Source organism: Hemitrygon akajei, chromosome 4 (assembly GCF_048418815.1).
Source record: "Hemitrygon akajei chromosome 4, sHemAka1.3, whole genome shotgun sequence".
Lineage (NCBI taxonomy): Eukaryota > Metazoa > Chordata > Chondrichthyes > Myliobatiformes > Dasyatidae > Hemitrygon > Hemitrygon akajei.
Genome location: NC_133127.1, coordinates 90,197,367 through 90,213,368, shown reverse-complemented (window position 1 = coordinate 90,213,368; position 16,002 = coordinate 90,197,367). Strand labels below are relative to the sequence as shown.

At 40.7% G+C, this 16,002-nt stretch overlaps 1 protein-coding gene across 4 annotated transcripts in view; it reads left to right on the top strand.

Annotated features, from left to right (window-relative positions):
• The window catches only part of alpk1 (alpha-kinase 1), a 126,630-nt gene that overhangs the window by 39,737 nt on the left and 70,891 nt on the right, over positions 1–16,002 (top strand). For 3 of the 4 annotated variants that reach the window (XM_073043042.1, XM_073043039.1, XM_073043040.1), the window contains exons 2-3: positions 6,715–6,778; positions 11,281–11,443. In XM_073043042.1, the coding sequence (XP_072899143.1) occupies positions 11,335–11,443 (109 nt within the window). In that variant the 5' untranslated portion in view covers positions 6,715–6,778; positions 11,281–11,334. Of the gene's footprint in view, positions 1–6,714; positions 6,779–11,280; positions 11,444–16,002 lie in introns of those variants that run through there. The other variant, XM_073043041.1, reaches the window with a different exon arrangement.

Here is a 16,002-nt window from a genome sequence, read left to right as displayed (position 1 = left end):
GTCTGATTGGACCACACAGGTCACGTAGCGTTACTGCAAATACCTGATTATGCTTAGTTTGCTGCAGTGTCCTTATGGTTTTGTGCCACCAACAAATATTTCAACAACCAGGAATCTGATTGAGAACATGTGAAGAGGGCAAATCAAATGTATGAGAATAATTTGAGAGAGTGAACATGAGGTAGGAGAAATTTTAATTACACCAGTAGCTATTGGTATCCAGGTAGTTACATGGATGACCAAAAGCAATGCTAGTGTCTTTCAGATTGCACTTGTAACCAATATCTGTAATCCCATTCCTTATTCCTGATTTCTCTTCACTTCAGCCTTCATTTGATTGTTACCATCTATCATCTCACTGACATTCCAGTCGCCTCTCCTCACCTCCATTCCTAGTCTCTGTGTCCCACTCTTAGATTCCCCCAATCACTGGTCGCTATCTTTTTACCTTGGGCTTTTACATTCCTTTCACATGGAAATCCCATTATGTAGTCTCCATTCCACTCCCTTGATGCCAGTGTCAAACAATTTCTGTCCCCTTTCTTCCTGAACCCAACACTCCAATACAAATTAGCCAATGTGTTCAATCCACCCCAAGCACAAGAAAATCTGCAGATACTGGAAATCTGAGTGACACACACAAAATTCTGGGGGAACTCAGCGGACCAGGCAGCATCTATTGAAAAGAGTAAACAGTCAACGTTTCGGGCCGAGACCCTTCATCAGAAATGTTGACTGTGCTCTTTTCCATAGATGCTGCCTGGCCTGCTGAGTTCCTCCAGCATTCTGTGTGTGTTACTCTTCTATCCATCATTTCGCTCTGCACTAGTTGGTGGTGATGCTTTACCAGGGTGGCAAGGTGACATCAGATGGTCGGAGGCTTTTTCTGAGCAGCAGTAGTAATAGCACTGCTGTTGATGATAATGCAAAGAGGTTGTGAGGTAGGAGAGGTGCAAATGAAGAAGTAAATCTCTGTTCTGACAGATCTAAAGCACTGAGCCACTGGGAGCTGCTTTATGGATACTGCTTGTAACAGGAGATTCCTGGCTAAAGCAAGATAATGTGAGCCTCCAAACAGGAGCATGGAACAGTCGAAAGTCCTGGGTCACGTTCTCAGAGGAGCAAGAATGGTCTTCATCACTAACATACAATTTTGTGTAAAAAGGAAAGTATAATAAGATTGTACCAGGTTTTTTACTTAGCTTTTAAAAGCCATGATCTCAGTTTTGTCTCACCTGGTTTCGTTTGAGCGAGATGATTGGATCTGCATTACCCCTGCCCACCACCATATAGGTGCTTAAGATTTTGAGACATGCATATACTCTGGTAAGGAATGCCTCAAACTACATAGAAAAATCTTGTTTAATTATAGAATTTTAATTGTAAATTCTGTTTTGTTGCCTAAAGGGCTTCTCTTCTTTGTACTTTAATAAAGGTATCATTTTAGAACCAAGCTTTTATTAGTTAATAGCATTTCAGCACATACAGCCGCTTTATTTCTTACACTTCCATGAGTTTGTCACAGCAGACGTCCAAAGTTCATACATATGTATGAGAGGAGCCTTCTTGGTCTCATTAACATTGAAAAAGAATACCTCAAACTGTGGGTGTTAGAAACTCCACAGAGTCGGGCAAATGGAATTGTATTGAGGCATCATCAGATTAGCTGAGGCACTGAGTTTATTCCTCGCTCCCTGGACCTCTCCTTCCTCACAATTATCACTTGCGGCAACATTATTATTTGCTAATGCTTTTTTTTCAAAAAATCCAATTAGATAAAGACAGGTTCCTTCTTTTATTAAAGAGCAAATGATGGGAAATGAGAGACTGGAGAAATACAATTTATGGATTAAATTTCCCTCATAGAAGGAGTTTTTTTAAAAAAAGAAAAATCCGATTTAGTATGTTGAATATCTCCATTATAGCTCTTTCAGGGCCTCTTTGCAGCTCTGTGGATTTTTTTTTGTGATTAATCCTCATTTTACCCATGCCCGGCTCAGTTTCAATAACGTGCGTGCTGGTGCTTCGATTGGACGGATGCAGAGGCCTCCTTTTCTTTCCCGTTAATTGGTTGAGACCACCAGAATTCGGAGGCTACAGATGTCGCTGATAGTTTGCCTAGGGAGCACATTCAGGCCCATCTGTTGCAGTCTAGAAGCCTGCTCTTGTGTCCAAAAGGCCCTAATTTGATTCTTGTCAGAAGCTAATGTAAATGCAGTTTATCTCTTGGGTCACTGCTAGGTTTTATGCCACTGGGATCCTCCCCTCTCCTCCCCCGTTTTTGTACGGTGCTCGAAAGCGTTTCAATGTAAAGCGAAGAATCCCTTCAAGTAAATGCACATTAAAAACACAGTGCCTCCACATCAATAGAATTTGAATTTGATTCTGCCTTTAATTAATTGAATCCTCATAAGATTGTTGAAAGAAATTTTAAAAGCACCACAATTAATAGTGAGACATGTTGGAAATAAACATTTAAAGTTATAGTTGATTTCAGTAATCCTGAGAAGCGTAGGGTCAGGTTTATTATTACTGTTGTCTTTTATGACCTGGAGTTTGTTGTTTTGCAACAATGCAGTGCAAAGATTTAAAAATAGAATAAATTACAAAATAAATAAAGTGCCAAAAAAGGAATAATGTGGTAGTGTATATGGGTTCATAGACTATTCTGAAATCTGATATTAGAGTGGAAGAAGCTGTTTCTAAATCATTTAATGTGGGTTTTCAAGCTGCCGTACCTCCTCTATGATAGTAGTAATGAGAAGACGGAATGTTCTAGTACTGAAGGTCTTTAGTGATGGATGCCTCCTGAAGATATCTTTAATGGTAGGAAGTCCTGTGCCTGTGATGGAACTGATTGAATCGACAACCCAATGCATCCTCACCTAATCTAGTACATTGGAGCCTCTATACCAGACTGAGATACAACCAGTACATCTGCAGAAATTTGCAAGAGTACCAAATCTCCTCATACCCCTAACACAGTAGAGCTGCTGGGATGCCTTATTCAAGATAACATCAGTGTGTTGGGTCCAGGATAGATCGTCAAAGATATTGACACCCAAGATCTTGAAGCTTCTCATGCTTTTCACCCCTGCCCCCCTTTATGAGAGCTGGTGTGCGATCTTCCAAATCTCCCTTTCTGAAGTCTACAATCACTTTGGTCTCGTTGATGTTGAGTGTGGATTTGTTGTTGCGACGCCACTCAACCAGGCAATCTAACTCTTGACTGCCTCCTTGTGGCCATCTGAGATTTTACCAACAGCAGTGGTGTCATCTCCAAAGTTATAAATGGCATTTGAGCTGTGTTTAGCCACACAGTCATGAGTGTAGAGAAAGTAGAGTGGTAGGTTAAGCACGAATCCTTGAGGTGTGCCTGTGTTGATTGTCGGCAGTGAAGAGGTGTTACTCTTTCCCCAATGAGGAATTCGAGGATCCAGATGCAGAGTGTGGTACAGAAGCTCATTTACAGTTTGAACCAGAAATCGCTAACTTACAGTTAACAATATATTTGTGCCTTTTCAACCTGCAATTCCTCTGCTCTTTGACAGTATTGGATGGTTTGTATGTCATAATAATACATCCTTTGCTAAAAATCTGTCTGCCTATAATCCTGGCATCATAAAATCATAAGGCATAGGAGCAGAATTAGGCCATTTGGCCTATCGAGTCTGCTCCACCATTCCATCATGGCTGCTTTATTATCCCTCTCTACCCCATTCACCTGCCTTCTCTCCGTAACCTTTGATGCACTGACTAATCAAGAACTCACCAACCTTCACTTTAAATATACCAATGATTTAGCCTCCACAGCCATCTGTGGCAATGAATTCCAGATTCACCACCCCCTGGCTAAAGTAATTCCTTATCATCTCTGTTCTAAAGGCACATCATTCTATTATGAGGCTGTACCCTCTAGTCCTAGACTCCCCACTATAGGAGACATCCTCTTCACATCCATAATGTCTAGATCTTTCTATATTCAATAGGTTTCAATGAGATACCCCTTATTTTTCTAAACTCCAGCGAATACAGGCCCAGAACCATCAAACACTGCTCATATGTTAATCTATTCATTCCCAAGATTATTCTCATGAACTTCCTCTTGACCCTCTGCAATGCCACCACATCCTTTCTTACATAAGGGATCCAAAACTGCTCACAATTCTCCAAATGTAGTCTGATCAATACCTTATAAAGCCTCAGCATTACATCCTTGCTCTTATATTCTAGACCTCTCGAAATGAATGCCTTCCACACCACTGACTCAAACTACAAATTAACCTTTAGGGAATCCTACAGGAGGGCATTCAAGTCCCTTTGCACCTCAGATTTCTGAATATTATCCCTGTTTAAAACATAGTCTACACGTGTATTCCTTCTACCAAAGTGTATGACCGTGCACTTCCCTACACTAGATTCCATCTGTCACTTATTTGCCCATACTCCTAGTCTGTCTAAGTCCCTCTGCAGATTCCCTGCTCCCTCAACACAACCTGCCCCTCCACCAATCTTCAAAACAACCCCAAGCTTGGCCAGAATGCCATCAATTCCATCATCTAAATCATTGACATATAACATCAAAAGAATCGGTCACAGTACAGACCCCTGTGGAGCACCACAGGTCATTGACCGCCAACCACATAAAGCCCCCCTTATTGTCACTCATTCCCTCCTGCCAGTCGGCCAATCTTCTGCCCATGCTAGTATCTTTTCTGTAAGACCATGGGCTCTTGTTTAGCAGCCTCATGTTCAGTAACTTATCACAGGCCTTCTGAAAATCCAAGTAAGCACCATTCACTGATTCTCCTTTGTTTATCCTGCCTATTACTTAGTCATAGATTCATAGAAAAGTACAGCACAGAAACAGCCATTCGGCCCATTTAAACTGCCCACTCCCATCGACCCGTGCCCTCCTTACCCTTACCATCCGTGTAACTATCCAAACTTCTCTTAAATGTTGAAATTGAGCTTGCATCTACCACTTGCACTAGTAGCTCATTCCACACTCACACAATCCTTTGAGTGAAGAAGTTCCCCTTCATTTTGCCCTTAAACTTTTCAATGAATTCCAACAAAATTGTCAGGCAAGATTTCTCCTTATGGAAACCATTCTGACTTCAGCCTATTTTATCATGTATCTGGAAACCTCATCCTTAATAATAGACTCCAACATCTTACCTATCACTAACATCAGGCTAACTAGCTTATAATTTCTAGTCTTTTGCCTGCCTCTATTCTTGAAGAGTGGGTTGACATATGCAATTTTCCTGTTTGTGGGGGCATTGCAAAGACAACCTTGATAGTAGAAAAACACACACAAAATGCTGGTGGAACACAGCAGGCCAGGCAGCATCTATAAGGAGAAGCACTGTCGACGTTTCGGGCCGAGACCCTTCATCAGGATAGTAGAGATTCCTTATGTTTGTTCTCTTTGGCAGTTATGTGGCTGTGGACTAACGTGCATAAGGTTGGGGCATGAAAAGCATCAATTACTATTTCCCTTATGCTTAAGCTTCCTGATGCAGATAACTCCTAATTTTTTTTCAACAAGTAATCTTAAGATTTAGTTTTCTTTTATTGCCTCTTCTTCCTTCCTCTTCCTACATCCCTTTTTAAAATCATATTATTAAGGAGACTATGACTGGAAAACTGCATGTGCCCAGAGAATGGGATGTACAAGCAACGTCAACAACTGTGAATGAAAGTGTTCAGCAAAAGGACCAAAAGCAACACAAGGAGAAACAAGCCCTCAGTTATAAAACAAAAACATACTTACATTGTCACGGTTGAAAAAGAAGGTAATCCACCAGCTGTTCAAGTAAACTGTAACAATCCTGCCCTTGCATCCAGAGAACAAGTATGGTATGCTGCGGATTTAGGAAGCAAGAGGATGAATCTTAATTATATGCGGCGTGAATGTAAGATTTTTTCTCTCTCTGCTCGTTGGCTTCTTTTAAGTTTCTTTGTTTAGTGGCTGCCTGTAAGGAGACGAATCTCAAGGTTGTGTAATGTATACATACTTTGATAATGAATGTACTTTGAACTTTGTATATCTGGTATATGAGTGAAGGCTTTACTATGGTACAACGGTACTACTGAAAGCGTGAGTTGTGGGCCATTGTTAATGCTGAGGGCTTGTCTGATGCTTGCTCAGTTTTTGCTTTCCTTCTACAGCTCCTCTGCCATTCAGTCTGATCTGTTGATGGTGTGGTATTCTAGTTTGGGCCATGATTTTCTGCAAGGTTTCTTTCCAATTGGCTCTTGGGATATAGCCCGAACACCCCCAACTTCCACTCCCCACCCCGTTTCCCAAGAAGTCCACCATATTTTATGGGATTAAAGCACACTTGGCTAGGCAAGGATAGCATCTTTCAAATCATCGTCAATTACGCTGTCCAGAAGCTTCAGTAGAATTTTCCTTTATGCCACCCACAAATTTTATTAACAACTTCTGATGTAAATACACCAATACCAGAAAATTTCTAGTACGTTAAGTGAAGTATTTCCAGAAAAAGGAACTCAATTCAGTATAAATTAATTTGGACCTAGAAGAATGAATTGAAATAGGCTTCAAAATATAGAAAATATGTGAACTTTCAGAACTTAAGTAACTGGGGACAACCATAAAAACATTTATTTCACGTATTCTGTTTTTGCACCTCTCTTGGGAAATTATTGCATAAACCGATATTTCAAAATATTCTCCCACAGGTCCTGTAAACTTGTCCTTCAGGTGTGAATCCTCTGGCACTGGGAAAGCTAGATAGCAACACAGGTGAGTAATCCACCGTGATTCCCCATCTATCATGACCAAATGATTTCTTTCCTCCATCACATGTTTGAATGCTGGTGCATGTGTGGTTTGCATTGTCATTAATATCAGTGGAACATCTGTATCACTGGGTTCTGTTAGGGTGTATTCTGGAGTTAGGGTATATAGCAAATATTAATTTCAACAGCAACCAATTGTCAGATTTGGATATGGATTGTAGGTTGAATTTAAAACACAGCTCAGAACAATGGCCTTCCTGCAGCTACAGACTGGGGTTGATCATCTGAGATGTCTGCATATGCGTGAATGCAGCTAGAGAGTCAGTGGGAATTAACATTCACTTTGGGTGTCTGGAGTGTGGGTGTGAAGAAGGAGGTATTGAAAAATTATATGCAATTCAAAGGAAGCATTGTAGATATATTATAACTATAGAATTGTCCTGTTGTTACCTTTGATCTTCAGCATAGAGAAAAATGTCATGTAATATTGGGTGAGGCAGGCCTCTCTTTCCAAGAGTGTCTCGAACAGCTGCTCGTTTTGCTGAATAAGCACTTTTATATCCAATAACTTCAGTGTCTCTCAGGTGAATTTGTTCACAGTTACAACAAGTTCCACAATGCTGATCTTTCTGGATTTAAGCTGTCGTAAATCTGGAATTTTTGCTTATGTGTTGGTGCGAGCTGCATATTATCCATTCCTCAACAAGTGATAGAAACACCTCTGCAACATTTGGAGCAAATTACGTAATAGACAATATTGTAAAATAGCTATGTAACAGATATTAGGGAAAATTATTCAAAGTTTAGTAAAAGGTGTAGAGTTTAAGGAGCATCATAAAGAAACAGAAAAGGCTGAGGTACTAAATATTTTAGAGAGGAAATTCTGGAGACTTAAGTATTCATAACTGCATGTACTTTTGCAAGCAGAGGAGTAATTAATGTGCAAGATGATTAAGAGATTGTAGTCGGAAGTGGACTGATTTTTTACACAATTATATGGCTATTGAAGATTAGAGGAAAACAGATGAAGAAAACCATGGAGGGATTTGTAAACAAGGATGAAATTTTAAAATTTAGACATTTGTGACCTACAAGTCAAGATTTTCACTTCAGTTTTTCCAAGTCGTTTATTTAGAAGGTTTTACAGAATACAGTTTGCCAAGGGTTGCAGGCTTCACAGATAGGATACACGGACTCAGTGCAGCTAATATCACTACCAACTTTTGTTTGGGAGAAGCAGAAGGTAATTCCGCCCTGCTGATTGTTTCTCTCAGATACCCCTGAGCAGTAAAGGGGACAGATTGTAGTGGTCCTTCACCTTGACCTAGGATACACTCAGGGTTCATGCAGCAAGGGCGAATGCATCTGCTCCTTACAATAACATGTTTCATTACAATTCCAGTTGTCAGGTGTCAGTGTTAGTGACAGAGTGCTTGACAGTGATAGAAGACAATTGCTGTAGTTTTAGGAAACTGCCTGAAGAGTTGGATGTGTTTTGTTTTCTCTGAGATTGGCAGGTAACCAATCACTGACTCTGAAAACTTCTATAGCAGGTATATTAACCATTATAATTATCTGGCCATGAGTGAGGCTACACTAAGGATAATTAACAAGATACTTGAGGGTTCCTCTATGATCCATGTAACTAAACATGAGATTAACTCATATTTCCGTTCATACAAAGAGGTTCTACTTCCTGTTAGGACATTTGCAAAAGGTGTTGTCCTCCTGGCTTTGGTAGCTTTGTGTTTAATAGCATGAACCAATGCCCAGGAACAGAAAGTGGGGGATCCAGCCCAGTGCATCACAGGCAATATGGTAAGGCCAGGGATTGAACAAGAGGTCAGGTGCACCCACTGGTTACCTTAGGCACTGTCCAGCCCATTAGTTAACAATCAGCAGCCGGCACTGGGCTTCAGCATTTTTGTGAGGCCACGAGAAGCATTCTGTTCCCTCCAGCCCCCTTGAAATGTCCCTTCAAAACCAGTTCTTCTGTTAAGAGCATTCTTCTGAAGTTCCAATAAAGACTGCGAGTTTGGCTGTTCCTTACAAATGGTTGGAACAGGTTCCGCACTTTGTGGTTTTAAATGAGACCCTGCCTCGAGCCCTCTTGTACTCAGCTGCCCTCTTGTTTTAGGCAGGCATGGTGCGTGCCCAATTATACTCCCTCCCCTCTGAAGATTATATCAAGTGAAGCTTGTTGTCTCAACAAAGCTACTCTTTTCTGATTGCAACTAAAGTTCTTTTTCAGATTCCAGGGCAGCATTAGTTATCCAAAATTGAAGGAATCAGTGTCCCTGTAGTTGGAAGTTAAAAACAAAGTCCAGAGCAATATTCAAGGAATATCACAAGTTCTCCCAGAGTCCTGGAAAAGTTCCTTCAGCAACCAACAACAGCAAAAGTAGCCAGAAATGTCCATTCATTTGATGCCACAGTAAAGAAGTGGCTGTGAGATACTACAAGATGCAGGCAAGACTTGAACCATTTCTATCAATATATAATTTATAACAATTATATGATATATTGGGGGTGGCTACTGCACAGGATATAAATAAGCTGCAGAGAGTTGTAAACTTAGTCAGCTCCATCATGGGCACTAGCCTCTGTAGTATCCAGGACTGATTCTGATTCTGATATGTAACATTAAGCTAAAACTGCCAACAAAATTCCAGCTTTGTTTCAACTATATTTGCTTTGATCTCTTGTACTTAGAGCTGTGTATTGAAATATGGATGGTTATTCACTGTGCACATTGATATTTGATGGAGTCAAAAAATAAAATTGATTATTTGTTGTTACATTGTAGATAGTTCCCAGAAAGTGTCAATACTGGTAGACAAATTTTCCCAATTTCCATTGATCACAACTTATGAAGACTCTCACGATAAAATTTTATTGCTTTTGCTAAACTTCCAACTCCCTACCACATATAGCTCGGGAAATTTCCTCCTCTTTTTGCTAGCTGTAGGAAGCCAGCTCATCTCTGGCACTAAATAGAAAATGCCCAAAAGCCTTCAACTGCATGTTCCTAGTCCATCCCATTTTTATTCAATACACTGTCCAAGAGTCAGAAGCTTTGTGATCCATTGATAACTGACTTTCAATGACTTGTTTTATTTATTTATTATTTTGTTTATTGAGATACAGTGCAGAATAGGTCCTTCGAGCCACACCACCAGATTTAATTCTAACCTAATCGCGGGACAATTTACAATGACCAATTTATCTACCGACAGTTACTGTGGGAGGAAACTGGATCACCTGGAGGAAACAATGCGGTCATGGGGAGAACATACAAACTCCTGACAGGCAGCAGCAGGAATTGAACCCGGGCTGCCTGTACTGTAAAGCGTTGTGCTAGCCTCTACGCTATCGTGCCACCCATATAGTGATATTGTTGTCTTTGTTCCTTTCCACGCCTTGTGGCGCACCAGGCAGCAACCCTGCTAGTTCTTTAGCATTTGGCTGTTTTTTACGAGGCTGAGTTGCTAGCTCGACACTCAACCCAGCACGGATGGAAAGCATGCGAGGAGCTGGCCGGATTCAAAACTCGGGACCAGTCGCCTCGAAGTCCAGAGCGATGCCACTACACCACCAGCTGGCTTATGTATTGATATTGGTCAATCCAAATCAGACTTGAATAATTAAACTATCACCACGTCTTCTATTAGTTTGTAGTCCATCACCTACCATAAAAAGTATACCAGATCTCTAGATCATTCGCCACTGCACAAGCGATTTTGTTTTGACACAAAGGTAGGCAACATATGTGATCTCACAGTGCTTCCGCTTATCAATATTACCCGGGACTTTCATTTAGCTGGCAGTATTTAAAGTTGGGGTGAGGGGTGGGTAAGTGAAAGGGGGTTCAGTGCCAACTGCAGGAATTAATTACTTGCTTCTGTGTAGTATGAATCAGTGATTTGGTGCTCTCCCATATTTCCTTTTCAGACTTCTAGTATTTATGGAGAGATTCACAGCAAGTAAAATTAAGTCAAAACTGAGATCTTTAAGTAAGGCAGCACGTGCACACTTGCTTAGCTGTTGCTGTCGGAATGCGGAAATCTGCAAAGGGAGCCAGATTTCAGAGCACCAGCAGCTGAGACAAACAAGCCGGCTACCATTTGAAGTACTGTGTATTAGGCTCAAACAAACGGCCCTGTTTGATGGATGTACAATGTGGCCCGGAGAGTCAATCATTGAATACATCTTAAAAAGAAAGCAGTGGTGTAGGTGCTGGGAAGTGGGTGCAATGTGTCTATATGTGTGTGTGAGAAAAGAGTGTCGCAGCTGTTAACGTCCCAGCACCAAACTCAGTCAGGAACTTAGAAGCTGACAGATAATGTCCACGGAGGCTGGCGTGTATTTTGATGTAACTCAAGCATTATCTTGCCCTGCTTGAGACTTGCAGATAATTGATGACGGTTTAGTTAATCATTTCTCCCCTTTGTTCACCAGGTAGTTCGCCTGAAGGATCTTTTATTTGCCTTTTGTGTCTTCCCATAGGTAATTGATCATTCCACACCCAGGGAAGTTCAATTCATAGTCGAGTGAGTGGTCATGAATAACCAAGAGATGGTAGCACTCCTACAGGAGTGCAAACAGGCCCTCGATGCACCCCCATCAGAACCGTCAGAAGAAGACAAGACAAAGTACCAGCAGTGCGAAGGTGAGAGATTGAGAGAAGCCAAGCAACAGCACCCACCAGCATGGTCTGCGCTACACAAGCATGGTGCTCTGTAATTTCTGCCTCATAACTTTTTTTTTGACAGACAAGTGTTGATAAGTAACATTATTTACAGCATAGGGATAGGATTCGATACAGAGAAGGGAAGGAAGCACACTTTGTTTTTGTGAATTGCTGTCAGTCCTGATTTTAAACTCCAATAAACACATGGAGTGAGTGATTACTGCAATAGAACAGTCAGCAAACTTTTGCTACGTACAAGTTCTTAGTACACTATCATAAATCTTAGTGTAAGGAGCATTTTCCCTTCTATGATTGGTTTGCTTGCACATGTGTGCCTGCACAGTTCAACTGCTTTGTAGTAATCTTATATTTGCAGTGTATATACGTGTCTTTAACATGATGTCAAATTTCACTGCACTTGTACAGGCACTGCCAACCTAAAAGGAACAAGAAGTTTTCCACATCACACTAGCCAATTTGCCTGCAAACACAGGCTTGAGGCAACCTTTCACTAAACTACTACTCTGCAATAGACACACAGCGTTCAGCAATCTGATGCACCCTCATCACACACTTTTGAAATGTCGATCCTTCCAAAAGAGGCAGTAGTTACGAATAACACACATAAAATGCTGGAGGAACTCAGCAAGCCCGGCAGCATCTAGGAAAAGAGTACAGTTGACTCTTCAACCCGAAACGTCGACTGTACTCTTTTCCTAGAAGCTGACTGACCTGCTGAGTTCCTCCAGCATTTTGTATGTGTTGCTCGGATTTCCTGCATCTGCAGATTTTCTCTTGTTCGTGAATAGTTACAAATAGCTTATTTTAGCTTCCTTCTAAATAGTTCCTAATGCTCCAGTGATACAGTCCATTTAGGGGGAACGAGCAGTTAGTTCTGTGTGTTTTTTCCATTATAGCTGTACTCACAATCTCTTTGGTTAACTCTTGGAAAATTGTCTTTGAGAAAAGTGTAAGCAACTTTTCTCAGAGATGTTATAATGGGATGTTGTGGTGAAATTGTTTAAGACAATGGTGAGACCTAACTTGGAGTATTGTTTGCAGTTTTGGTCACCTACCTCTCAGAAAGATGGAAATAAGGTTGAAAGAGTACAGAGATATTTTACAAAGATATTGCCAGGACTGGAGGACCTGACCTATAAGGAAAGATTGAATAGGTTAGGATTTTATTCCTTGGAATGTTGAGGACTTTATACCTCTACCATGGTAGAGGTATACAAAATTATGATATGATCGGTACAGTAAATGCAAGCAGACTTTTTCCACTGTGACTACAACCAGAGGTCATGGGTTAAAGGCAAAATGTGAAAAGTTTAAGGGGAACATGAGGGGAAATTTCTTCACTCAAAGGATTGTGAGAGTGTGGAATGAGCTGCCAGCGCAAGTGGTGCATGCGAGCTCAATTTCAACCTTTTAAGAGAAGTTTGGATAGGTCCATGGATGGTAGAGATATGAAAGGCTATGGTCCTGGTGCAGGTCGATGGGAGTAGGCAGCTTAAATGGTTCAGCACAGACTAGGTGGGGTGAAGGACCTGTTTCTGTGCTGTACTTTTCTATGACTATGTGAACCATGAATAGTTGTCCTCATTTCAGAGTACTATGGGGATAACACTCGACCATGATGCTCATTGTGCGACAAATTCCAACAACTGCACCTTCCATTTATATCAGCTTTTAATGTACTGAAATATCCCATGCAGTCTTCTCAGATGAAATTTGATGCCCAAGGCACATAAGATATCAGGACAGACGACCAGAAGCTTGAAATACAATGCTGAAAAGTGTATGGTCATGCACGTTGGTGGAAGAAATAAATGGGCAGGCAATTACTTAGATAGGGAGAGAATTCAAAATACAAAGATGCAAAGAGACTTGGGAGTCCTTGTGCAAGATATCCTAAAGATTAACCTCCAGGTTGGGTCAGTTGTGAAGAAGGTGAATGCAATGTTGGCATTCATTTCTAGAGGTATAGAATGTAAGTGCCAGGATGTGACGTTGAGGCTCTATAAGGCACTCGTGAGACCACACTTGGAGCATTGTGTGCAGTTTTGGGCTGCTTATTTTAGAAAGGATATACTGACATAGGAGAGGGTTCCGAGAAGATTCACAAGAATGAGAGGGTTACCGTATGAGGAACGTCTGGCAGCTCTTGGGCTGTATTCCCTGGAGTTCAGGAGAATGAGGGGGGAATCTCATAGAAACATTCCAAATGTTAAAAGGCCTGAAGAGATTAGATATGGCAAAGTTATTTCCCATGGTAGGGGATTCTACAACAAGAGGGCACGACTTCAAGATTGAAAGACATCCTTTTAGAACTGAAATATGGAGAAATTACTATAATCAGAGAGTGGTAAATCTGTGGAATTTGTTGCCATGAGTGGCTGTGGAGACCAAGTCATTGGGTAAATTTAAGGCAGAGATAGTTAGGTTCTCGATTAGCCAGGGCATCAAAGAGTACGAGGTGAAAGTAGGGGAGTGGGGATGACTGGATGAAGTGGATCAGCGCATGATTGAATGACAGAGCAGACTCAATGGGCCAAATGGCCTACTTCTGCTCCTAAATGTTATGGTCTTATGAAAGAGGTAGTTTATTAAGCAGCATCTTAAAGATGTGAGGGAGAGATAGAAATATGGAGGCATTTAAGAATGGACTTTCAGGGTTTAGATCATAGCAAATAAAGGCTTGGCAACATACAAGTGAATGTACGATTTGTTTAAGTGTAAGTTAGTGTAAATGGTTTCATGCTTTTCTTTGTTTCATGACTGTCTGTGGAAAGGTGAATCTCAGGGTTGGATACTGCATATAGACTTTGATAATAAATGTACTTTGAACCTTTGAATGGGTGGTTGATAGTCAGTACAGATTAGATGGGCAATCACTTATGAAAGCGCCTAAATAATGCCATAGACTGCAGCACTCCCAAGTTTCAGAAAGGTAGCTGGATGATACAATAAGGATGGATACTGACATGGTTGGCAATTAAATTGTGCTATTTATAGTGCAGCGTATTTTACTTTTAAAAAGACTAATAAAGAGCACCAATTAATGCAAGGACAAAATTGACATTTGATGTGATTTTTAAAGTGCAATTTTAGGTAAAAGTGGGCTGAGCATGGTTAGCAGAATCAGAAAAGAATGGGTGGCAATTTATTTGCAGAATCTGATGCATGCTAAATACTCATGACATTGCTCGCAGTCTCTCTGTGACCCGAGGTATAGGTAGTTAATCACAACATACAAATAGAATATTGTTCCTTAATGAAGGCCTGCCTGAAACATGGAAATCCTATTACTCTTTAAGCTGGGCCCCTTCAACTTTCTCAACTGGGTAGGACATCTTTTCACTCTCTAGATGGTATCTTCTAGAGGATCTAATCAATTTTGTTCCAGTCAGAGTACTATAAGAGCCTCCAGTAATCACCAATGATATGGTGCAGCCCTCTAGAATGAAAGTGTGATAAGGATCTCTGGAACCTCCTCCCCAGGCCATTGGGGTGAAGCAACAAACTAATTAAAAAACGGGGCGCATTTTCAGGATAGGAGATCAAACTGGGAAACCACATATCCCTCTATCCTGTATTTCCAGTTGTTAGTTTTAATGCGTAGGTGACTGTTGCCCAAACATTCACCATTTCTTGACGTGATTTTTCCTTTTGGAGTTACGTGTTTGCTTTTTTTTCCTCTAGAAGTGGCATGCATTTAAACAGAGTTAATTTCAATATCGCCCTGAATATTTTCACTCTCAACAGTTCTGAAACAGTCTTTACATCAGTTTGTCTCATTTTTTCACATCGCCAATTAAAATGTTATGGGGAATGAGGGTTTATAAATATGTAGTAGGAATGTAGCTGCTGGGATGCTAGGTTCTTTTCCTCTGTCTAGAAGCATTATTGCTGTTTTTAGTTTATTAAAGAAACGTTGTGAGATTATTTTTAGATGCTCAATGCTCTTCCAATTCTGCTCAAATACATCTAGATGTTTGCCTAACTTATGTTTGGGGTTGCCTTCTGATGGCAAAAGGTAGATAAAATGAGGAAGATTATCCATCTCATGCAAGCTTATCCATTGTGCAGACGCACATGAGAATATCAAGTTCCCAATTGTCCATACTTATTAATAAATCTGCTCGCCTGGGCAATTCTGTATAGGTTCTAGTGGTCTGTTGCTGTATGCTTTGCAGGAGATCAGAGGACCCTCAAAATGAGGATATAAAACACACCAATAAAATAAAACTCAAAGGCAGTCCCAGGAACTCATATTAAGTTAGTATTATAAGGCACTTAGGGGTAAAAAAAACATCTTCATTCGCTTGATCTAAACATGCTTTCTACTTGGTGCATGCTAATTCTGCTTGTGAAAACTGTAAGCATTGAAGTCAATGGAATTGCAGAAGCAGAATGTAATACCTAGTCAGACTACATTGTAATTCAGCACACATTACTGTTAACAAGTTACTCTTTCTGTATGTTGCCATCTCTGTCCTAATGAGGGAGGAGTTGTTTCCTCTTGAAGGCGTACA